Raw genomic sequence first — 26,154 nt, 5'->3', positions numbered from 1 at the left:
TCGACTCGGCCTGGGGCGGGGGGCGCCGCCGGTTGGCCGCCAGCGGGCCTTCGGGCCGTGCCATCTCTAGGCACTCTGCTAGCCTTCAGACTGCCACTGCGAGGAGCTCAGGGAAAGCATGAGCGAGAGAAGCGCAGCTGTGGTTCCCATCAGGCCTTTTCCCCAGCTTTCAGGGCGCTCCCCCCCCCGCGCATCCGCCAGATGGTCTCGCCCACTCCGACCGCAGCCCACGTGGGCCCAGGAGCTCGACTGCTAGGCCCTGCAGGCCGGCAAGCCGGCGTGCGGGGCGGCGGCACGGGGCGGCGGCACGGGGCGGCGGCACGGGGCGCGCGGCCCAGCGAGCCCGACAGCCACCGCGGGACCCGACAACGCACACGCCTCGCCACAGGTAAAGCTGGAGCCCGGAGCTGGAGGGGCGCGTCCCCGGCGGGGCTCGGGCCCCGGTCTCCCGCGTCCAGGCGGCGCTCGCCAACCTGACGGCCTATAAGTCTCCCTGGCTCCACGGAGGGAGTTTGGTTCTGTGTGGTCTATATCCCCCGGCGGATGAGTGGGAAACGCAACCATGCTTGTTTGGTAGTGGCTCTGGGAAGACGCCGGAGGCCCAGCGTGTGAAGCGGCTTCCTGCGGAAGTTCGGTTTGAGGAACTAAAATGGACTGATTTTAAACGGCCTAGCGAGGGCGACAGCATTGAGAGGCCCTTTATTACGAAGCCACCCCATAGTCCCTCTTTCACCTGCTGAATTCATTTATTAGTTACAGAGGTAGAAGTCTGGAACCCTGAAAAACAGTCTACTTCAGTTCTTAGTCCTGTTCCTAAAGAAGTAGACAGTTGAGAACGAGTGTATCATCTATTAGTGTTGAGTTTTTCAGGGTGTTTTCTTCCATCTTCATGATCAAGGGCCGTGTTAGAAGACTTAACCATTAAACTTCACAGGGCTTATAGACACATTTGCAAAGCTATGTCCATTTTTGAATACTGTGTAGGCAAGGAAGTTGACTATACTTGCTGTTGATTCATTTCCTTTCAACAAACATTGACGCATAAGACTCTGGGCTGGTGGGGATAGTCATGGGAGGGTGGATCCAGAGATAAGACCCAGCGCTGCTATCCTGAACGAATAGTAATTAGGTGTTAGGACATATAGATAGCAGAGAAGTGGTAATGTAAAGATAATGCTTTTGCAAAGAAGAATGGAAGGTTAAAACCAGTTATATTCACAAAGGTCTTTTAATGCATGTGGATGGAATTTAAAAGTGAACCTGGCAGATGTGGAAGGGATATTAATTTGATTATGGAGAGAGACTAGAGTGAATTTGGGCTGGGGGGGGGGGGTGTTTGCTTTGAGGCAGGACAATGTGGTTGGACAAACTTTAATGTCTAAAATGCTAAAGCTCTTAAGGACCTAAAGCTCATTTTATTGTATCCTTAGCTTTTACCAGAAAAAAAAAAAAAAAAATATATATATATATATATATGTATTATATGTATACACACACATACACACACACACACACTATTTTGGCACTGGGGCTGTAGTTCAGTGATAAGAGTTCTATCTCTACCACCCCAAAAAATTGTTTTGAGTAATGGTAATTGTACCACTATCATGGGCTAGACATTTGTTAGACCCCTATCAAGGTAGCATAACTACCTTGGTCTTCTGGCTCACAATTTAGTGTCCTTATGACTGGGGCAGAGACAGATTTGGAGGCTCCTTTCCTGCCAAAATTTAACAAAGTCACCTGTCCCATAAGGTTATTGGGAACACTTACTTCCTAAGATCAAAATGAAACTGAGACTTTCACTCTTAAAAATCTTTTTCAACAAACTCCCTCAAACCACAAAATCTCCAAGAGATTAGACCTTCAAGTATTTAGTCTAATGCAGAGCATAAAACAAGCTGAATTCCACACTATAGAAGAACAAAGCACCAAGTTGTATGCAGGAATTAATTCACAGAATTAATTATTTTTGGTTGAGTAGTCAATAACAATAATGGTTAACATTTATTAATCATTTCCCAAATGCAGAACTCCATGCTGTGTTTTATATGGATTATCTTTTTTAACATAAAATTTACCTTTCTAATTAGCTGGCTAAGTGTAAAAATATTTCATATTCCTGGAGTTTAAAGTAGCAACAGTTCTTCCTGTTAAAAACAACTTTTTCAGTCAAAATATACATTTATGCCTATCTGCTTTCTTATTTGTTTCTGTCACTTTGTTTTGCTTTCTATTTCGACCTTTTCTTTTGAAGGCTGTTCTTTTTCTTGTTCCCTGCAGAGAAACAGAATTTGACAAAACTATTTTTGTTCAATTCCACTTTTAAGAACAGCTTCATCTGTGAAATAATCAACAGGGACAGCTCTAAGAATGAAGCAAGAAGTAACCTTCACTGTTCTACATAGCAATAATTATATTGTGATGATTCATTTAAGACAAAGTAGGTTTCTTTCTGTTTCTTTTGTGACTATATACATAAAGTGCATTTGAATAATTCAATATTATTTTGATTAGCAATGTTCTCCTTAAATGTCCTTCAAACCAAATTCAAAGAATAGTTAATTACCTCACTGTATTGAAAGAAAAATGATTAGCAGATGATTCCATTCTGTGTAATTTGAACATTTACAAGTTTTTGTTTTAATGCTTTTGTTACACCAATGATTTTACTTTTTGCTGTTAAATTGTAAATCTTACCTTTATTATTCCAGTTCAGAAATTCCTGTTTTTTGGCTTAAAAATAAGATGCCTTGTTTGTGGCTTTTCTTGTATATAAGAAACATTTCATTACTTTAGTCATCAAATGGAATTAAATACCTTTCATTTAGAAAAAAAAATTCCAATTTATGTTTTGTTGTTTGAATACAGTTTTAAACATTTAAGTAAATTGAATTTCTCTTTTGATAGTTTTTCCTTTGTAGATTACTTTAGGAAAAATGGCCTTGTCAGCCCAACAGATACTCAGAAGTTTCAACTCAATTAAATTGAGCAGCTTCATTAATGCCACACAACTCACAAAACGTTTTCCAAGACCAGGGAAAACATGGTTACAAAGCTCTTCTGCTTGGCCTCAGATGTCCTGTGACAATTGTTTTCTCCAGTGGGGATTTAAGACTTATAGAACTTCCTCCTTATGGAATAGTTCCCAGTCTACCAACTCAAGTAGGCAAGAGAATAATTCTGCCCAAAGCACCCCGCTTCCTTTGGCGAATGAGCAGTCAGAGAAGACACAAAAGATGCCCTGCTTTGACTCTGATCTGACTCTAGAAGGTAATGCTAAACTTTTAGAATTTCTACATTTCTGGTAGTTTAAACAAGCTACCTGTTTACATTCTGCTAGGCCATTTCTAGTCATACTTTGTACCAGTCAAGAAAAGGAACAATGCCAGCTCTATTCATTTTATACTTTGATTTTACAAGAATCTGTGGGTTAGTGTGTATAAGATTATTTTGTACATATAAAATCGATTATTTTATATATATATATAAAATCATATTTTTTTAATTACATTTGCTTTCTAAATACTTCAGTACTTAGAATATTTAAAATTTTTTTTCTTTTGGGACCAGGTATGATGACACATGCCTGTAATCCCAGCTATTGGGAGACTGAGGCAAGAGTATCTCAAGTTCAAGGCCAGCCTGGGCAACTCTGGGAGATGCTTTCTCAAAATTTAAAAAAAGAGCTAGAGATGTAACTCAGGGGTAAATTACATGCCTAGCATGCATCAAGCCTTGGGTTCAATCCCAGTACAAACACAAAACAAAATTAGATTTATTAGGGTATAATTGGTATCAAATAAAATCCATATTTTGGGGTATACAATTCTTTGAATTTTGATGTATACGTTTAGTTGTGTAACAACTACCAGTTGTCAACTAGAACAGTTATATCACTCCCAAAGTTCCTTTGTATTGCTTTTTAGTGAGTCGTTCCTTTCTAGCGTCTCCGGTTCTAGGAATTCAGAATTTCACCATAAATGTGGTGATATTCAGTTATGTAGAATATGAAAGAAAGAGAGCTGGACACAGGGAAGAGAGAGTGGCTAAAAAAGTGGGAGGGTATAGGGTAGTCAGTGAATAAGACAAAATATGGAACAAAAGATTGTGATCCAGAATCAATACTAGACCAGAGGAACCCCTTAGCAAAAGACTACAGGTGGTACAGACAGTTAGGCATCATCTTAAAGACACCAGAAAATAACTAGGAGAAGAGGGCACTGCATTAAAGCAGAATTTTCAGAATGTCGTGACTAACCTATGTGATTCAGGCTGTTGGAATATTTTGCTCTTTTGGCCAAGTTAATAAGCTATAGTAAACTAATTCTCTTTCTCAAAATATGCTTGAAGAGCAGTTCATCTCTAACATTTTTACCTGTCAATGAAAAGTAAAAGTGTGTGCCTTGAAACTTACCAACAAATTCTTACCTTGGAGAAACAGTAGCTGATCTTTCTAAATAGTCATAACCTACCTCTTAGTACTTAGAATACTCTTTTCGGATTTCTTGAACATTTAATTCTGAAGTGATATCAAGATTTAACCAGCAAAAGACACAAACTAAGGAAGAAGTGATGTTTGGGGAAATAGTTTGAAGCATATACACTGGAGCACTAATTTGCTTCTCTTTCCACATGGCTGGCTTCAAAGAATTGGATGATTTGCCTCCATTGTCTCCACTGCAACCTCTTTCAGAGGAAGAGGCTATTCAGATTGTTGCAGACCCTCTGTTGCCTCCAGATTCGTTCACACTTCGAGACTACGTAGATCATTCTGAGACTCTGCAGAAGTTAGTGCTTCTAGGTAAGTTTGACTGACCTACGAGTACTTTAGTGCACTATTTTTTTTTGTTTTGTTTTTGTTTTTCTGTTTTGTTTTTACCTTACTCTTTAGCATTTTAATCTTTATCAAAGTAGTATATACACATGTGAGCAAAAGTCAAGTAGTGTGAAAGGCCTCCAGTGTAAAACCATATTCTGTTTCATCCTTACTGACCTTGCATCCCATTTACCAAAGGTATCTACTTTTATCACTGTTTGTACTTAACTGCCACATTTTAAAAAAGCAGTTGTTTATAATACTATTCCTTGTTTCATCAGTTTCAGACAACAGTTGATCTTTTATGTATGCACATATACTTTTCCTATATTCTCTAAAATTCTCTCAGTATATTACATTATAATTTTTAGATACATCGTTAATCGGTTATACATCATTAGTTGGTGATCACATTATGACTATAAATATTGTTAGCAACTCTAACAAGAAGTGTACTTACTATTGTTTTCCTTCCTATGTAACTTTTCTTTTTCTGGGAGTTAATAATTGCCTTGTTTTCATTTGATTAAATTTCCTTGTCTCTAGGGGCAAATTTTCCCACACCTTCCAATAACCTATCGCTACAGATTTCCAGTCAGTATTATCACCACTGTCTGTTTTCCCCATCACTTCCTGACCTTTCTCCTGGAGCCTGTGTCCTAATTTGGATTATTTCTCCCTTGGCTTCTTCTCTAACTATCTTAGCTTGCTGACTAGTTGCATCTGGATAGTGAAAGGGCCAGGTTATTTTTAATCTAGCCCCTTATTTCATCCTTTTGATTGCCTCTTCCTGGTTGTCTCCTGCTTGCCTTTCAGCTTCATCCCTTTTTGGGTTGGCCAGCTCTGACAACTGAAGAAGTTAGCTTAAGTTTCAGTAACTTTGAAAATGTTTTCTTTGACCCTGCAGACAGAGTGGTCCTCCATTAAACTCCCACTTCCTTCCCTTCTTATTTTGAGTCTAGCATTTGGTAATGTGTGACGATTGTTTATACTTCTGTTCCTGTGTTGAATTAGCTGAATGTGACACAAATGTATATGGAATGGCCTTTGTTCATAACAAACTCCAAGTATCCAGAAACATCTAAACACATACCCTAGAGTACTTGGAATACAAGGATGAAAGGTAATGTACTAAGTCCCATATCAGAGGCACAATAAGGTTTTTCCTGAATCCACATAAGTGTACATCAGTAAATGAAGGGATAAAGAAAACATGCTATACACAGCGGAATACTATCCATTCTTAAGGAAATCCATTTGCAACAACATGAATGAAGGACATTATTCTAAGTGAAATAAGATAAACACAGAAAGACAAATACCACATGATCTCTCTTACATGTGAAAACTAAAAGAAAAAGCCAAACACATAGTAGCGGAGAGTAGAGTGGTGGAAGGAGGAGGCAAGTAGAGGAAGACATAAGGAGATAATGGTCAGAACATACAAAGTTTCAGTTAGATGGGAAAAATAAGTTCTAGAGGGCCAGAGTGCAGCATGATGACTATAGTTAATGTTCTGTATATTTGAAAATTGCTAACAGTAGATTTTAAATTTTCTTGTCATAAAAAAAGGTGAGTGTGTAGAAGGTGAATATGTTAATAATTTTATGTAATTATTCGATAGCATATGCATACATCAAAACATCTGTTTTACCCCCCAAATTACATACAATAGAGTATCCACCGAGTTCAAAGATGGGAGATGACATCTGCTATAAGCATGAAAGCCAGTCACCTTTCTTTTCAAAACAGCTTTCTTTGCCTATGGCAGCTGCTCTTGTGATGCAAGACAATCCTAAGCTGCAGTCCTTACCTGTACATGAATTACAGCATTTCACAGCTTCGGATATGGTTCCACCATTCCTTCTTCTATCGCTGATACTAAGCAGCATTGTCTTAGAAGTAACTAAAAGACAGTGACTTAGAGGAACTGTGATTGCTTTGCCAAACTGTGTTTTTGAGTACTAAGTCCTAGTCCTTCTGTTTGCTTTGCAGAGCTGTTTCTGCCTTTTTTTTGCTTGTTCTGTATCCCAGGAGGCCAAATGCTGTCTGCTGGAGCTTTAGAGCAGGCAGCCAGCTGGCTTCTGGGCAGCTTCAACTGGTGGGAGGTACCTGCAGGACAGAGACTAGGAGGACCTACTGGGAGTGTTTCCCATGTTTCCTCCCTTCTTTGGGTCCTGTTGCTTTCTCCATGACAACAGCTCCTCCTGAGCAGCCCTTCCATAATAGCTTCCATATCCCTCTGGGCCCTGTTAAACTCTGGCCTTCATGTCTCTGGTGCTATCAGTGCCCTCCAATGTTCCCTTCTCTCTGTCCATGCATGCCACACTATTGAGTCCCTTTCTTAACATTCTTTCCATTTTAACTTTCTAGGGCAGTATCTGTTGCCTGTCAGACCTTACTGATAGCTAAATATGTGTAACTGTACCTGAATGCAATTGTATATTTGTAATTACTGAACAGTTAAGCTAAAGCCCAACTAGACTGCTTGCCTACAGTTCGGATCATATGTACTACTCATTTTTTCTATCCCCAGTGCTTAGCAGAAGTCCTGGTTCATAGCAGGCATTCAGTGACTGTATTTTCAAGTTAATTAAATCATGAGTGAAACCAAGTGATTTGACTGAACAGGGTGCTCTCCTGATGAGATTCTCTTTTCCATTGCTATTAAAAAGTAGCTTTTCAGGATTTCTGCTTTAACAGTTATGATGTGACAGCTTGTGCTGAGCAAGGCACGTCAACACATGAAAGCTCTGGTATTTACTTAAATTTGAAGTCTGAGCCCTTGGTGCTATTTTTAAAGTTCCTCTCTCCCAGCTTTTTGGAACTGGTTTCCATTTTGTTTCTTATCCATCAAGTAATTGGATTTATTTTGTATTAATATCATTATTTTAAAATTACAGATGAATTACATCTAGTTGTTTAAAATGCATATATTACAAGAAATAGATCTTCCATCCTCTTTACATCTTCATTTCACTTCCCAAAAGCGACCACTTACTGAAATGATTGTTTTCCAGACCTTTTTCCAAACAAATATGAATCACACAGAAAGCCATTCATATATCTTATATATACACATATATAAGATGTATACATAAGATTTTTTATTTTTTTATACCAGGGACTGAACCAAGGGGCACTTTACCATGAGCCACATCCTCAACCCTTTTTTTAAATACATATTTTATTTTTTAGAGACAGGATCTTGCTGAGTTGCTAACAGCCTCACTGAGGTGCTGAGGCTGGCTTTGAACTCACGATCCTCTTGCCTTGGCCTCCTGAGCCACTGCATCTTATTTTTTTGAAGTTAAACTTAATACTGATTTTTGAGTTCTGTGTTTTCTTTCAGTAGTTAGTGTACATTTAAATTCTGAATCTATCTGGAATTAATTTTGCATGAGACACAAAGAATTTTTAATTTTTTCTGAAGTATGGTAAGTGGTCCCATTATATTTTAATGAATATGTTTTCCTTCTTGATATAAAATACCATTATTAGTGTACAGTGAATTACTTTATCCTAGTTCTGTTTTCTAGTCTTCATTTTGATGTGTGTGTGTCTGTGTGTTCTGTTTTAATCTGTTTTGCTAATTGTTGTTATCTGTTTAATATCAAGATATTTGGATCTAAAATTATATTTGGGTCTAATGTATTTGGACTTATGAATACAATGATTTATTTTTTTGATCATGTTTACCATTACAGAAAGAATGTTTTTATTTCATTATGTGTATATGTAATACTATAAAGTTATTTCTATCGGTTATTTTTAATCTGAAGACATATTTTTAAGATTATGAAATTTGAGTCTAAACTTAAAGTTTTATGTTACATAAATGTTTATTTGAAAGATGTTGGAGGGGCCTTTGATTTTCATCTTCTTAAAAATCAGATAAAAGAGAAAAGAATGAAATGCTCAGTTTTAATGAGAATTTTGAATTATAGGTTCTTTGATTCTCTGCCTAATTAATGCTGAAATCTAACTGTATCTGAAAGCAAAGAATACTTTAAAATATCAACTTGCTTTCTCCCTTTTTGACTCTTACATTTCTTGTCTTGTTTACTTAGATTACATTAGATTAGAAAGGTTTGTAAAGGTTGTGCTTTCTGCTTTCTGGGGTGTTTGAGAGTTGTATGTGTGTATCCATTTTCACTCAGACATTTGTGAGCCCCTTTATCGTTCTTGTCTCTGCAATAAAGACCTGGAGATGCCTACTGATCAGTAAGAAATAGGGTAATTTTTATTCCCCTTATGAAGGGGATCATGAACATATTTTTTAAATAAAGATTTTTAACTAAGGGAATGATTTAAAAATTTCAACGTAAGAATTTATTCATAGAGTTTGTACCCTGAAGATTTACCAGTTGAGCAGTTACTATAGAGATCATTAAGGGATCCCAACTATCTTTCAAACCATATCCCAGAAGTCATAGACAAGGATGATGATCCAGTGATTAGTTAATTGTCTTGGGAGAAATTTAGCCACAAATACTTGTTTCCCTCTACATGTCTTTGAAATAAATACTATAATTCATTCTAATTCGTTTTATTTCTGCAACCAGTTTAGCTTGCAGATATTTAGAAGTTTCTATTGTCTATCTCAGTTCTCCTTTGAATAAGTTATTCATCAGTAATTTCTTATGCTTATATGTATGAATTTTAATGACTAAACTAAGAAGTGATTTTCAAACAGTGTTTACAATTTATTGTAGGAGTGGATTTGTCGAAGATAGAAAAACATCCAGATGCAGCCAACTTTCTTCTAAGGCTGGATTTTGAGAAAGATATTAAGCAAATACTCCTGTTTCTTAAGGATTTGGGTTTAGAGGATAACCAATTGGGACCATTCCTGACTAAAAACTATGCTATTTTCTCTGAAGACCTTGAAAATCTTAAGATCAGGTAGGACTTTTAGAATGATTTTCACATAACCTAAGAAGTGGTTGTAGAGGAAATATATGTATAAGAAGTTTTTAAATTCTCTGTTGTACAAGGATCTACTGAGATAATGAACATGAATGTTATTTTTTTGTTATGGATTTTCTTTTATTTAAATAATTTATTCAACTGCCCATTATTTTATTGTTTCATCTTATTGCTAAATCAGTACTTAACCATTTCTTTTCAGAAACTGGCATAAGTTGGTTTTTTATAACTGAACAAAATGCTATATCTTCTGAGAGTACCCTTAGTTATGAAAACATAATCTTGTGTGGTTTTTCTATATCCAGTTTTTTTGGGGAACTGGGGAGGTTCTGGATTGAACTCAGGGGCACTCAACCACTGAGCAATATCCTCAACTCTTTTAAAATTTTATTTAGAAACAGGGTCTCACTGAGTTGCTTAGGGCCTCACTAAGTTGCTGAGGCTGGCTTTGAACTCATGATCCTCCTGCCTCAGCCTCCTGAGCCATTGGGATTACAGGTGTGCTCCACTGACCCCGGCACTATATCCAATTTTTGATAATAGACATTTGACATTCTCTTGACTAATTATTGTATAATATTCTTAATCATGTCTTAAGTTAACTGTTTTGGTGGTTCCTTTTTTCGTCTTTAAATAGCACTTTAATAAACATGTTTGTACTACATTCAAAGAATTATTGACTTGTGAGAGTAGTGAGACAATGTTGATCTGTGAGTGAAGGTCCTGCTAAGCATGAAGAACCACACAGTAAGACAAGTCACTGTCCTGAAATTAACATTTTGAGTTCATCACCACCCCTCTCTCCCATCTAAATTAGTCCACATTCCATGATTTGCTATATGGGGTCACTATTTACCCTGTTATCCAGGTCAGAAATGCTGGTATTAACTTTGGCTTCTCTTCTTTTGGCATCCACATCTAACAAATCACCAAGGCCCATAGGTTCTACCTTATTTTCTCTGAAATCAATCCGTGTGTTTCTCTTAATCTCCACTTGAGATACTTAGCTTCAGGTCCCAATCATTTCATACCAAGATTACTACAGCGGTCTTCTAGTTGCCTTGCTTCTAATCTTGACCCCCAGACTATTTTCCACACTAGTATTGAGCCTCCCTACATTTCAGAAAACTTTGCTATTTCTTATACCATTTCTCTGAATTAGGAAAAACAAACAAACAAACAAAACATATTCCTTGCACTGAACAACTTGAGCCCTTATGTATTCAAGTCACTGGGCTGGACTCCAGACATAAAACCTGTGCTCTGCCCGGTCATGCAGCTTAAAGTCTGGTGTGATACAGACAGGCAGTCACAATAAAGGGGAAAGAAAGTGATTCCAGGAAGCTCTACATCCAGTGCTGCTCCCCCTGGCTGTCAGAACACTGATTTCTTTCCCATTAGTCAGCCAGCTTGCCTTGTTGCTCAAAATTTATTCCAAAGAAGTATCAATACCTCACAATGGGGATCCCTGTCAGAGGCTATACCATAATTTTTATTGTCCTTATTGTACATGGTAGGCACAGAGAAGTTCAGTAATTTGCCTGAGATTAAGAGTTAATGTTAAGCGGCAGAGCTGGGATTCAAACCCAGTTAATACAACTCCAGAGGGCTGGCTACTGCACCATGATGTTTCCCTATGTTTAATAGTGTGAAGGCAACTTAAACTTTAAAGGAACTTCAGTTACCTGTTCAAGATCACACATTCTCATAAGAGCTGAGGGATCTTCTCTAATGTAGTTTTATCTGTGATTCCTAAACCTGGCTAACTGTCAAATTGAAGTGTGGAACATTTTTTAATTACTTAGAATTTTTTAATAGGAATACATCCATCCATATGTATCAAAAGGACATATGATAAAAAATAAACTTCTGAATGGGCAAGGACATGATAATCTTTATTTAATCAAACTTAGTTTCTGGCTCTACTTTGAATAGCCTTTTTTATTTCTAGAATTTATATAACACCACTGATTTCATATACTCATTTCCTTTTCAAGAAAAATTTTAAATGTATAAAAATAATTATCTACAATTTTCAAAGAATAATCTACATTTAAATTATTTAAAATTTTTTTGCTCTGGTTGGCTTTATATCTTAATTGTTATTGAAAAAAATCACCACAATGTTGATAGCAATTTTAATAATATTTTAGTCAGACACTGAAGCTGGCTGCCTACCGTCCCCCAAAACACTTATCCTATTCCCCTCGCACTTCTGCTTCTTGGCCTTCTAAGACTCACCTAGGGAGCCGCTACCAGCCACCCAGCACAGTCCATACTACAGATCTATCTAGTTCCCTACTGATGAACCTCCAGGGTCTTCCTGGTCTTTCCTGTCACAATCCTTTAGTGACTTCTATACACCTGATTTCACAAATATTATCTGTAGGATAAATTTCCCAATGTGGAATTGCTAGATCAGAGGACATATTCATTTGCAATTTTAATCGATATTGCATTTATCTGACTTGTTTTTCAGTTTGTACTTACCCCAGTAGTATACAGAAGTGCCAATTTCTGTATTAATCATCACTAATACAATGTTATCAACTTTATGATTTCTTTTCATTTTACAAATAAGAATAATACCTTATTGTTAATTTTGGAAACTGTTTTAAACAACAAATGTTGGAGTTCTTTTCATGTTTCAAATTACTTTCTATGTGTTGAATTCCTATTTAAATTTCCTTTTCTTTAAATCATATGTGGCCTTTTCCATTTTTTCTTTTCTTTTTTTTTTTTTTTTTTTTTGTGGCAGGGATTGAACCCAGGAGTGCCGTATCACTGAGCTACACCCCATTCTTTTTATTTTTTATTTTGATAGGGTCTTGCTAAGTTGCCCAGGTAGGCCTCCAACTTGTAATCCTTCTGTTTCAGCCTCCCAAGTCACTGTGATTATAGGCGTGTGCCACTACACTTGGCAACATTTTTAATTGAGCCATTTTTTTTTCTTGTAAGTGTTCTTAGGAACATTGGTTCTTTCTTTAAGGCATGTTGCAATTATTTTTCCCAGAGTCATTTTTCTTTTGGCTTTTATAGTGTTTCTTTGTATAATTAAATTTATCAATTATTTCCTCTGATGCTTCAAAGGAGCTACTTTGAAGGAGTAATATTCATCTTACTAAAGTAATTTAAATTCTGATATAGAACCATCATAGCTTTAGATGTAGGCATGTTACACTCAAATTTGTATTAGCACTAATTATTTGATAATCCAAGACAAATTATTTAACTTCTTTGAATCTATATTTCTTCAAATGCAATGTGGATAATTTATCTGGTTCACAATGTTTTTTATTTTTCTGATAAGAATTAAAAAAAATCACATCTTGATACATTTTAGGCATATAATAAAATGACCTTTTACTGTGTTTTTAGATTTTAAAAATGTTATTGTATAGTTAAACTTTTTATATTATACTACCATGTTTAGGTTCCCAGAAACTTGGAAAAATTTCTGAGTTGTTAACAAAACACATATTAAAAGACTGTAGTAAAATTATTTATGAAAATTTATGGTTAATATACTAACATTACAAAAATTCCACTGGGCATGGTGGCTCATACCTATAATCCCAGTGGTTCGGGAGACTGAGGCAGGGGGATCAAAAGTACAAAGCCAGTCTCAGCAAAAGTGAGGCACTAAGCAATTCAGTGAGACCCTGTCTCTAAATAAAATACAAAATAGTGCTGGGGGTGTGGCTGAGTGGTCAAGTGCTCCCCCCTGCAAAAAAAATTCCTTTCTTATTTATAGCCATGCTTCAGGGGTCCTTGGTATAGAGTTCCAGATCTCTTATATTCTTAGTTGGTGTTTTCTGTTCTTAGCAATAAAAAAAAAAAAAGGATAAAGTTCATTTTTTCTTACCAATAACTCATATTAAATGAAAAAGGAATCTCCCTGCTGGTGAATTTCAGAATTGTTTTCTATTTTCAAATCTAAATGAAAATCATTCTAGGACTTAGTGAATAAATGTTCAGTTTTTATCCATGTTTGGGCCATTATTACAGAATGGTTTTATTCTCTTTTATTTTTTTCTATTACACACCATTTTCTATTTTATTTTATATTCTATTTTATTTTACTTATGTTTTATTTATCCTTTACTTTTTCAAGTTCTTCAAAAGTGTGAAGCTAGTACATGTTTATCATATGGACATGTATTTTTATTTACTTCTCTAGGGTGACTTATCTACAATCAAAAAATTTTAGTAAGGCAGATATTGCACAGATGGTCAGAAATGCCCCATTTTTGCTGAATTTTTCAGTGGAAAGACTGGATAACAGATTGGGATTTTTTCAAAAAGAACTTGAACTTAATGTGAAGAAGGTAAAGAATGAAGAGACTGAACATTTTCTCATTAGTACATTTAGTGACTGTTAAACTTTTGTTTCGAACAAATGCTGGCTCGTCTGAATCCTATAAATTCTTGGTATCTTATGTAAGCAAATGAACTACACTACTAGTTTAAACATAAAACTGCATCGTTTTATAGTATTCCATCAACTTGGAATCCTTAAGGTTTGTTTTCAATATTTGTTTTTTTCCTCAAACAGCATTATATTTTTCTGAGATTCCTATCATTTGTCTAATTGAGTCATCTTTTAAATTTTAGCTTATTCCCTCTAATGCCTTAGTTTTCCAAACTAGGTAAAAATGCATATATACTAATAATAGATTGTTTTGTCTATAACTGTAGACTAGAGATCTGGTTGTTCGTCTTCCAAGGCTACTAACTGGAAGTCTGGAGCCTGTGAAAGAAAATATGAAGGTAGGACAATGTAAAGCTTTGAGAAATCATTTTCTTTCTTTATGTGTTTAATCCCTTTGAAGAGAATAAATTTCTACTGTCATCTTAAAGAAAATTGGATTTTAAAATAATTTTATTTTTAAATGTCAAAAATGTAAAATATAATATAAAAATATCTAGCAAGCAACTTATGTTATTTAATGATATTTTCATATTTTTTTTTCAATGGCAAGATTTTTATTTATATTTTCATCTAGAGAAACAATTTCTCCTTTGCTTTTTTCTTTTTTCATAATTTATTTTGATTCATCGTAACCAAATGTGGTACAACTAGTTTCTCTGGTTGTACATGAAGTAGAGTCATACCATTTGTGTAATCATACATGTACACAGGGTAATAATGTTGTCTCATTCTGTTATTTTTCCTTCCCCCACCCCTCTTTTTCCTCTATACAATCCATCCTTCCTCCATTCTTGCCTCCCTCCCACCCCCCATTATGTATTTTCATCTGCTTATCAGAGAGATCATTTGGCCTTTAATTTTTGGGAATTGGCTTATCTCACTTAGCATGATATTCTCCAATTTCATCCATTTGCCATAATTTTATTCTTTATGACTGAGTAATATTCCATTGTGTATATATACCACAGTTTCTTTATCCATTCATCAGTCAAAGGGCATCTAGGTTTGTTCCACAATCTGGCTATTGTAAATTGAGCAGCTATGAACATTGATGTGGCTGCATCACTGTGGTATGCTGATTTTAAGTCCTTTGGGTATAGGCCAAGGAGTGGGATAGCTGGGTCAAATGGTGGTTCCATTCCAAGTTTTCTAAGGAATCTCCACACTGCTTTCCAGAGTGGCTGCACCAATTTGCAACCCCACCAGCAGTGTATGAGTGTACCTTTTTCCCCACATCCTCGCCAACACCTGTTGTTGCTTGTATTCTTGATAATTGCCATTCTAATTGGGGTGAGATGGAATCTTTGGGTAGTTTTGGTTTGCATTTCTCTCATTACTAGAGATGTTGAACATTTTTTCATATATCTGTTGATTGCTTGTAGATCTTCTGTGAAGTGTCTGTTCATTTCCTTAGCCCATTTATTGATTGGGTTATTTGTATTCTTGGTGTAAAGTTTTTTGAGTTCTTTATATATTCTGGAAATCAGTGCTCTATCTGAAGTATGAGTGGCAAAGATATTCTCCCACTCTGTAGGCTCTCTCTTCACATTGCTGATAGTTTCCTTTGCTGAGAAAAAGCTTTTTAGTTTGAATCTATCCCAATTACTGATTCCTGCTTTTATTTCTTGTGCTTTGGGAGTCCTGTTAAGGAAGTCTGGTCCTAAGCCAACATGATGAAGATTTGGACCTACTTTTTCTTCTATAAGATGCAGGGTCTCTGGTCTGATTTCAAAGTCCTTGATCCATTTTGAGTTGAGTTTTGTGCAGGGTGAGAGATAGGGGTTTAGTTTCATTCTGCTGCATATGGATTTCCAGTTTTCCAGCACCATTTGTTGAACAGGCTATCTTTTCTCCATTTGGTACCTTTGTCTAGTATGAGAAAACTGTATTTATTTGGGTTTGTCTCTGTGTCCTCTATTCTGTAACATTGATCTACCTGTCTATTTTGGTGCCAATACCATGCTGTTTTTGTTATTACTATTGCTCTGTAGTGTAGTTGAAGTTCTGGTATTGTGATACCCCCTGCTTCACTCTTCCTGCTAAGGATTGCTTTAGCTATTCTGGGTTTCTTATTCTTCCAGATGAATTTCATGATTGCTTGCTCTATTTCTGTGAGGTACGTCATTGGGATTTTAATTGGAATTGCATCGAATTTATGTAGCACTTTTGGTAGTATGGCCATTTTAACAATATATTAATTCTGCCTATCCAAGAACATGGGAGATCTTTCCATCTTCTAAGGTTTTCTTTAATATCTTTCTTTAGTGTTCTGTAGATCTCATTGTAGAGGTCTTTCACCTCTTTTGTTAGATTGATTCCCAAGTTTTTTTTTTTTTTTTAGGATATTGTGAATGGGGTCATCTTCCTAAATTCTCTTTCAGAGGATTCATCACTTATGAATAAAAGTGCATTAGATTTATGAGCATTGATTTTATATCCTGCTACTTTAATGAATTCACTTATGAGTTCTAGAAGTTTTCGGGTGGAATTTTCCGCCTCCGCTAAATATAGAATCATGTCATCGGCAAATAGTGATAGTTTGAGTTCTTCTTTTCCTATACGTATCCCTTTAATTTCTTTGCTCTGGCTAGAGTTTCAAGGATGATGCTGAACAGAAGTGGTGAAAGAGGGCATCCCTGCCTTGTTCCAGTGTTTCTCCATTTAGAATGATATTGACCATGGGCTTAGCATAGATAGCCTTTACAATGTTGAGGAATGTTCCTACTGTGTCTATTTTTTCTAGTGTTTTGAGCATGAAGGGATGCTGTATTTTATCAAACACTGTCTCAGCATTTATTGAAATAATCATGTGATTCTTAACTTTAAGTTTGTTGATGTGGTAAATTACATTTATTGATTTCTGGATGTTGAACCAACCTTGCATCCCTGGAATAAAACCCACTTGATCATGGTGCACTATCTTTTTAATATGTTTTTGTATGTGATTTGCTAAAATTTTGTTAAGAATTTTTGCATCTTTATTCATTAGGGATATTTGTCTGAAATTTTCTTTCCTCCATTTGTCTCTGTCTGATTTTGGTATCAGGTGATATTAGCTTCATAGAATGAGTTTGGAAGAGTTCCCTCCTCTTCTATTTCATGGAATATTTTGAGGATATTGAGGGTATTGGAATGAGCTCTTCTTTGAAGGTCTTATAGAACCTGGCCGAGAAACCATCTGGTCCTCGACTTCTTTGTTGGTAGGTTTTTGATGACTTCTATTGCATTGCTTGAAATTGATCTATTTAAATTGTGTATGTACTCCTCATTCAGTTTGGGTGGATCATATGTCTCTAGAAACCTGTTGATGTCTTCAAGATTTTCTATTCTGTTGGAGTATAGATTTTCAAAATAGCTTCTAATTATGTTTTGTATTTCAATCCTGTCTGTCATGATATTTCCTTGTTCATCCCAAATTTTAGTAATTTGAGTTATCTCTCACCTTCTCTTTGTTAGTGTGGCTAAAGGTTTATCAATTTTGTTTATTTTTTCAAAGAACCAACTTTTTATTTTGTCAGTTTTTTTCAGTTGTTTCTTTTGTTTCAGTTTCATTGATTTCAGCTCTGATTTTAACTATTTCCTGTCTTCTACTACTTTTGGTATTAATCTGTTCTTCTTTTTCTAGGGCTTTCAGCTGTAGTGTTAGGTTATTTATTTATTGACTTTTCCTTCTTTTACTGAATGTGCTCCATGAAATGAATTTTCCTCTTAGTACTGCTTTCCTAGTGTCCCAGAGATTTTGATATGTTGTATCTTTGTTCTCCTTTACTTCTAAGAATTTTTTTTTTATTTCCCCCCTGATGTCTTCTGTTATCCATGTATCATTCAGTAGCATATTATTTAATCTCCATGGGTTGGAGTAGTTTCTGTTTTTTATTTTGTCATGGATTTCTAATTTCATTCCATTATGATCTGATACAATACAAGGTAGTATCTCTGTCTTTTTTTAAGAGTGGCTGTGTGGCATAACATATGATCTATTTTAGAGAAGGATCCATGTGTTGCTGAGAAGAAAGTGTATTCGCTCATTGATGGAATATTCTATATATGTTAAGTCTAAATTTAATCAATTGTGTTATTGAGATCTGTGGTTTCTTTGTTCAAGTTTGTTTGGAAGATCTGTCCAGTGGTGAGAGAGGTGTGTTAAAGTCACGTAGTATTATTGTGTTGTGGTCTATTTGGTTCCTGGAATTGAGAAGAATTTGTTTGACATACATGGATGAGCCATTGTTTGGGGCATAAATATTTATGATTGTTATGTCTTGCTGATTTATGCCTCCCTTAAGCAGTATGAAATGTCCTTCTTTATCCCTTCTGACTAACTTTTGCTTGAAGTCTACTTTATCTGATATGAAGATGGATATCCTAGCTTTTTTGCTGAGTCCATGTGCATGATATGTTTTTTCCCATCCTTTCACCTTTAGTCTGTGGATGTCTTTTTCTATGAGGTGAGTCTTTTGAAAGCAGCATATTGTTGGATCTTTCTTTTAAATCAAATCTGCCAGCTGTGTCTTTTGATTGATGAGTTCTGGCCATTAACATTCAGGGTTATTATTGAGATATGATTTGTATTTCCGGTCATTTTGGCTTATTTTTGGTTTTTAACTTGACTTGGTTTCTCCTTTATTTGGCTATTCCTTTAGGGTAGTTCCTCCCTTTGCTGACTTAAATCGTTGTTTTTCATTTCTTCCTCATGGAATATTTTGCTGAGAATATTCTGTAGTGCCGGCTTTCTATTCGTAAATTCTTTTAGTTTTTGTTTATCATGGAAGGGTTTTATTTTGTCATCAAATCTGAAGGTATGTTTTGCTGGGTATGAGATTTTTGGTTTGCATCCATTTTCTTTCAGATCTTGAAAAATGCTGTTCCAGGCCCTTCTAGCTTTTAGGGTCTGGAGAGAGAAATCTGCTGATATCCATATTGGTTTCCCCCTGAATGTAATTTGATTTTTTTTCCTCTCACATCCTTTAAAATTCTATCTCTATTTTGGAGGAAGGAGGGACTGTATAGAGGGAAAAGAGAGGTGGGCGGGGTGGGGGTGAAGGAAAAAATAACGGTATGAATCAAACATCATTACCCTATGTAAATGTATGATTATGCGATCTTTTATTATGTTTTCTCTCCCCCTGACTCACTTTATTTCTCCTCCTCGCTTTTCCACCCTCTATAGAGCGCACTCTTTATCTTTTCTTCTCATTTTCTCTCTTACCCTGCAGGGAGACACTCTGTTTGCTTAATAAACTCCCTTATGTGAAAAAAAAAATGTATGATTATGCAAATGGTATGCTGTTACTCCATGTACAAACAGAAACAACATGTATCCCATTTGTTTACAATAAAAATAAATTTTAAAAAGAATTCTATCTCTATTTTGTATGTTAGGTATTTTCATTAATGTGCCTTGGTATGGATCTGTTGTTATTTTGTACATTTGGTGTCCTATAAGCCTCTTGAATTTGATTTTTCATTTCATTCTTCAGATTTGGGAAATTTTCTGATATTATTTCATTGAATAGATTGTTCATTCCTTTGGTTTGTTTCTCTGTGCCTTCCTCAATCCCAGTCATTCTTAAATTTGATCTTTTCATGATATCCCATAATTCTTGAAGATTCTGTCCATGATTTCTTACCATCTTCTCTGTTTGGTCAACTTTGTTTTCAAGATTAAATATTTTTTCTTCAATGTCTGAGATTCTGTCTTCCAGGTGTTCTATCCTATTTGTTTCTATGGAGTTTTTAATTTGGTTTATTGTTTCATTCATTTCAAGAATTGGTTTTTTTGTTTTGTTTTTGTTTTTTTTCAGAATCTCTTTCTCTATTGAAATGATCCTTTGCTTCCTGCATTTGCTGTTTTAACTGTTGATTGGTGCAATCATTCAATGCCTGCATTTGCTCTCTTTTCTCATCGTTTGCTTTTCTGATCATTTTAATTATGTACATTCTGAACTCCCTTTCAGACATTTCTTCTGCCATGCTATCATTGGATTTTATTGATGTAACATCTAGTTTTGTTTGGGACACTTTGTTCCCTTGTTTTCTCATATTGCTCATGTATATTCCCCGCTAGGAGTGCAAATCTGAGGTATTGCAGTTTCCCCCTATAGACTTATAGTGTCCCTGCAGTTTTCCAGTATCTCACCTCCTAGTCTTCAGTAGCCTGAAGTCTTGGAGGAACTTGATAATGCAGTGATCCAGAAAGGATGCTGCCCCTCTAGGGATAGTGTCCTCCACCTGGGGTATATTCTCTGCTGGTGGGCAGAGGCACCTCCACGTGTTGACAGATGGTCAACTGCAGGGGCACTAGACTGTGGGCTGGGCCCAGCTGGTCTGGGTCCAGCTCTCTGGTCCTACCTCCCCAGCTGATATTTTCATGTGTTGACCAGGCGTTACCACATCTTGCAGACACTGGTAGCTGTTAGTGTATCTAGAAACTGCTTCTGTGGCTTGGCATGAGAGGCTATGTCTCTGTTTCCTCGTCTATGTTACCAGTCTGTGAAAATGCTTTGTTTACCCATCTTGAGTCTTTCTATGTCTTAGGGCATTTGGAGAGTGAGTTTGAAAGACTCTTGTGAACAGAGCAGTGGGCTGCACATTGCTGTTCTTGACACCTGTGCCAGTTGCCAGCTCTACTTCCATCACAGAACATATCAGATATTCTTTATTGTCCTTCCTCCAAAGAAAAGTATGACAACTGACTAGTAAATGTTCAAAGTTGTTGAAGTATCTAAAATTATATAAGGCCTATTCTCTGAGGTACTGAAGTGTTTCATTCGTGGATAAAGAAAATGTGGTATGCACACATAATGGAGTAAGACATTTACCAATAAATGAATGGATCTGGAGACTGTCATACTAAGTGAAATAAGCCAGTCCCCAAAAGCCAAAGGTTGAATGTTTTCTCTGACATGTGGAAGCTCATGCACAACAAGGGGCTGTGGGGGAGGGGGGGAAGAATAGAAGTTCAGTAGATTAGACAGTGGAGAATGGAGGAAAGGGAGTGGGGATAGGAAAAGGAAAGACAGTGGAATGAATCTGACATAATTCTCCTGTATACATATATGAAAACATCACAGTGAACCCCACCATCATGTACATCCACAAGAATAGGATCCTAACTAAAATAAGATATATTCCATGCTTTTGTAATTATATCAGAATGGATTCCACTGTCATGTGTAACTAAAAGGAAGCAATAAAAATAAATAAAGTTTCATTCTCAGTCAGTGCTAGGGAGAGGAGTCCCTGCTCTTGTGGAGCTTCGACTCTGGTGGGATAAAGTAAGGAATATTAAGAGTGATGTCTTGGTGGGGGAATGATGGACACCTATTCCCTGTTTGAGTGTTTAGTTTTGTCATCTGTTTGGAATTTGGACAGGTAGTTTTTTCAATAACATGTATGAGAGTGTGCTTGGGAATGAAAGCTCAAAAGCACTGTGGAATCTTACTACTGGTCTGTTTGTACCTGGCCCATCCACCAGCCTGCCCAGGCCACCCTTGTGCACTGTTATGTTACTCCATCTCATAATTATGCTGCTCCTTCATGATGATCACCCATCATTTTTAGGAGATGGGTTTGAAATTCAGTTTACCCCAGAAGCAGTAAATAGTAATCCCTTGAGGGCATTGACAGGCTGTCCCCAGATTTTAAAATGTCATTATTTTAAATTTTGAAAGAATCAATGTGTCCTTTGGCATAGTACCAAAATTATTATTTCTATTCATGACTTATAGAAAATTAATTTTCTTGTAGGTTTATCGTCTTGAACTTGGTTTTAATCATAATGAAATTCAACATATGATCACCAGAATCCCAAAGATGCTAACTGCAAATAAAAGGAAACTTACGGAGACTTTTGATTATGTGCACAATGTGATGAGCATTCCCCACCACATCATTGTCAAGTTCCCACAGGTATGCAGCTCAGGGCTCACTCTGAGAAAGCTGCCCTTGCCCTGCACTCGCGGCTGCTGTCCAGGCGCATAGTGTGGTGCACCTGTGGGATGTTCACAGCTGCAGGGCAGAGGTCCACATCTCCTGAAGAGAATTAGTGATTTGTCTGTGTCTCTCTGGTTGCCACCTTCCCCTCATTCCTGTTGGAATCAGGCAGAAAAATCTACTGTCTCTCCCTTGTGTTTTTCTCCATTTCTCTCTAAAGATCCTTTAAATGCTCCATGAACTTTTTATTCAGTCTTAAATCTGTGAATTAACAAGTGATATTGTAGTGCTCTCCTACCAAAGCATAAAACAGTTCCAATTTGTCATTATGCCAAAGCCAGTTACATTTTCTAAAGTAATCAGACATGCCTGTTTACCTCCTGAGTGCAGAGACCTTGTCTGATTCACACATGGCTGAATCCCCAAGTCTAGATCTATACTTGGTACTTAGTAGGCATGTAATAAATATTTGTTGAACAAATGATCAACAGATAAATGACAGAAGAAACTTCATTAAAGTGATTCCTTTACTCTGGGCTAGGCATGTTCCTGTTGGTGATATACAGAGGAACAAAAGAAATATGACCTTAGGACAACCGATAGAACTAGACTGCATTTGGTCCAGTTCCTTCACATATAGCAATGTTTATTGGCCTATCATACTATGAATGGCCCTTAATCCAGGATTTTCCTGGCACATTATAATAACAGTGTTAGAAACTACAGTTGTATGAATTTGGCTGATGGAGCAATTATAATGTAAGTAATTTTCAACTGAAAACCAGTGACAATTTGTTTACCCTGGTTTGGTTGATAATTCAATGACAGTAGATTACAATAAGAGAAGCTGACCTTTGTCCCCTCTAAATCTTAGTGGTCTAGTCATTCACTTAGTACATAATGAGCATCCACTGTGTGGAAACTAAGGATATAAAAATCAAGAAGATATGGCTGCGTTCTTGTGGAACTTAGAATGCAGTGTGGTAGACAGGGTTCTAAGAATATGATTACTTTACATAATGTTAAATTCTTAACCAGAGGACAGGTAGAAGTAGGAGAATCATAGTAAGAGCTCTTGAGTGCTTACCAGGTGCCACTCCATCTCCACTGCTTTCCTTGTACTAACTCATTATAATAATTCTGACAACCACCAGATGAGGTACTATTTTTAATACCTATTTTACAAATGAAGAAAGTAAGCATAAAGGGATTAAGTAACCTGCCCTAGGTTACCAAGTAGGGACAGAGCCAGGATTAGAACTCTGGCAGTGGAGTTTAAAAACCCACACTCTTTATCAGAATACACCACCACCCTGGTGTTGGTGTTTCTCAATTAAATAATGAGTGGCACTTAACAGGCTGAGAGAGACCTTCCCAGTGGAGGAAACTGTAAACTGACAGGTACATCACAATCACTTGTTCAAAGCCCAGTCATGTAACTGTCATTTCCAACTTGGGATTCTCAGGCTCCTGAGGTCTGGGTAGTATTGTAAAATCAAAATAAAAAGTTAATGGGGAAGTACATTAACTGACAGGCTATGAGGGGAACTGGTAAAAAGGTTCAGTTTTTGGCAAATGTTTTAAAATTCAGTGGAATGAAACTAATTTTCTCATGCAGTAATGGTTGTGGTTGGCATATATACCTTAGGATTAATTAAAAATGGGGAAAGAATTATAACTTCATAACTGGTGAATTCAGTTTAAAGAAGAGGTTGCAGAAGGTGAAAGATAACAAAAGCAGTTTCAGAGTCATGAACATGAAATCTCTAAGGAAGAAGGAGGTTATATTCAGGGTCCCCTTAAACCTGACTCTCCCCTCCCAACTGGATTTCAGTAATTCTCAGGCTAGGGGACTTTTTTTTTTTTTTTTTTTTTTTTTTTTTCCCCAATCCCTAAGACTAATCTCATCTCATTAATGAGATGAAATTTTTGTGACAATGGCAAAGTGATCCTTGGTGGTCAACAACCCCCCGCCCCCCTCCAATTCAGTGATAAAGTAACCTTAAGTTATTGGAAAAGCAAACATTATCTGGTCAAAAGCTATATAAATGCTTCAGACTATTATTTTACTTAGGAAATTAATCATAGTTTGGGAACTTCAGAATCACTTGTAGTTTTGTCTCATATAATAATTTTGTAAGCCAAAAGTTACTGCCTCGGAGCCATACTTGGGCGGGGGAAACATTAAAAAAAAAAAAAAAAAAAACTAAACTAAAACTAAAGTGTCTTCCATCTTCTTTAGCAATAATAATGTTATAATAGGAAATTAAGTTACCAAAAATGAGGGCAGAACAGGATGTCATTTGTTTTTACAGAGACAGAAAAAGGATATGTATTGTTCCAAAAGCACACCAGCCCCATGCTGAGTTAGCACCCTGTACTTTTTTTGTTACTGTTCTCAACAGTTTTGCACAGTGTCCTTTCCAAGTCAACTGTTATTATTTTGTTTCCACTTGAACACTGGGAAAGAGGCTCGGAGGTTATGTGCCATGCTGAGTATTCTCACTGTATCTGGAACGAGCAAGAGAGGAGGTCCAGTACTCACAGAGTAGGTCACCTGGGCCTTACCAGAAGCCCCGCAAACCTCGCTGAGGTGTGGTCAGACCTCCTGTTGCACCCTCCTCTCTTGCAGTGAGCTGTAGGGATTGGGCCTGCTTCTTATTCCTTTTTAAAGTTGCTCCCACTCTCCCTACTCATTGGTAGTTTTAACCCCAAGTGGGGAAACATACTTTCCCTAGTTGATCCCCAAACAGATAAAATTCATTTTATTTTGATTCCAGCAGAGGAGCAATACGAATTTTAGAAATAGGGAAGCTTTTCAGATTAGGAAACCTTACAGATTTTTTTGCTAACATAGATCTTGATCATTTATTGGAATCATCTAGAAGGCTTGTTAAAACATTTCTAAGCCCTATTCTCAAGTTAGTTTTGGGATGAAGCCTGAGGGTTTACTCTTCTAATAGATTATCTCTGGAGTAGCCCTTAATTTATTATTCTGGTTGTTAGCTTTGAGTCCCATTGTAATTATAATTTCTTATCTAATGATTTTAGTGGGGTGCTTGGGATCAAAACCAAGCCTCACATATGCTAGGCATGTACTCTTGAGCAATACCCCTTGTCCGTTTAATCGTAATTTCTTAACAGAAGCTATAGAATTTAGTCCTGTTGCATTAATCACATTTACTGAGTATGTGGTCAGTATATTTGTTAACCTACTAAAATATTTGGCCAAGTAAACTTGAAATTTCATTTTTATTCTATAGTGTTTTTTAAACGTTTCTTTTCCAGGTATTTAACACAAGGTTGTTTAAAATCAAAGAAAGACACTTGTTTCTTACCTATTTGGGAAGAGCACAGTATGATCCAGCAAAACCTAATTACATCTCTTTGGAAAAATTAGTATCTATTCCTGATGAAATATTTTGTGAAGAGATTGCCAAAACCTCAGTACAGGACTTTGAAAAATTCTTAAAAAGTCTTTAGTTTTCGATCAATGTTAACATGTAATGTTGTAAAATGAGCATGTATGAGTAAAATATATTTTAAAATAAATGCCTTGGGTCTCAATTGTTGTTAGAAACGGCTTCTTGATATTATTATACATTTGGATACATATACTCCGGTAGAACTTTCTTACAAGCTCCTAGTGACTTAATTCTTATTTTACTCTCCTCAGGAAGGAGAGAACTAAAATATAACAAGCTTAGAGAAAAGAAGTGAGAGTTTACTATACACTGGTACTTTGTCATTCTGATGAAGATGAGAACAGTGGAAGGTTTTCCTGCTCTTACAGTCACAAATCTTTCCAAGTGTTCATCACTAGATGGCTTTATTTCCTTTGAAATGTTATGAGTTTCTAAAGCGTAGTATACCATTCATCTAATAACTACTATTCAGTGCTCCAAACACATTTCACTTTGAATTATCTACAGTGTTACCTTGCTGAGCACAGATATTCAAAGTTGCCTGTAGTTGACTACTAAAATTCAGGAAAGGGAAAGGGACAGGGAGGAAAGTTTGAAGAGAAGTAGGGACAATA

The 26,154-nt window shown here is 36.5% G+C and overlaps 1 protein-coding gene across 2 annotated transcripts; it reads left to right on the top strand.

Moving 5' to 3' along the window:
- Nucleotides 1–307: 307 nt before the first annotated feature.
- Nucleotides 308–25,667, top strand: MTERF3 (mitochondrial transcription termination factor 3). 2 transcript variants are annotated; one of them, XM_079126314.1, is made up of 9 exons: nucleotides 308–388; nucleotides 2,284–2,443; nucleotides 2,911–3,273; nucleotides 4,652–4,804; nucleotides 9,535–9,724; nucleotides 13,929–14,076; nucleotides 14,447–14,518; nucleotides 21,930–22,091; nucleotides 25,404–25,667. In XM_079126314.1, exons 3-9 carry the CDS (start codon nucleotides 2,940–2,942, stop codon nucleotides 25,596–25,598), a joined length of 1,254 nt encoding a protein of 417 aa, XP_078982440.1. In that variant the 5' UTR covers nucleotides 308–388; nucleotides 2,284–2,443; nucleotides 2,911–2,939; the 3' UTR covers nucleotides 25,599–25,667. The 2 variants fall into 2 exon arrangements, with proteins under 2 accessions (XP_078982440.1, XP_078982441.1); XM_079126315.1 differs by having other exon boundaries at nucleotides 311–388; nucleotides 2,331–2,443.
- The last annotated feature ends 487 nt before the right edge of the window (nucleotides 25,668–26,154 follow it).

This window comes from Sciurus vulgaris (genome assembly GCF_902686455.1).
Source record: "Sciurus vulgaris genome assembly, chromosome: 1".
NCBI lineage: Eukaryota > Metazoa > Chordata > Mammalia > Rodentia > Sciuridae > Sciurus > Sciurus vulgaris.
Note: the sequence above shows the minus strand (reverse complement) of the source record. Positions and strands in the feature narration are given on the sequence as shown.

Bases quoted from the DNA above. Each gene is read 5' to 3' on its own strand.
- MTERF3 (XM_079126314.1), top strand. From the start codon at position 2,940: ATGGCCTTGTCAGCCCAACAGATACTCAGAAGTTTCAACTCAATTAAA. The intron at 3,274-4,651 runs GTAATGCTAAAC...CTGGCTTCAAAG, and splicing joins CTCTGATCTGACTCTAGAAG to AATTGGATGATTTGCCTCCA. The intron at 14,077-14,446 runs GTAAAGAATGAA...CTATAACTGTAG, and splicing joins TTGAACTTAATGTGAAGAAG to ACTAGAGATCTGGTTGTTCG.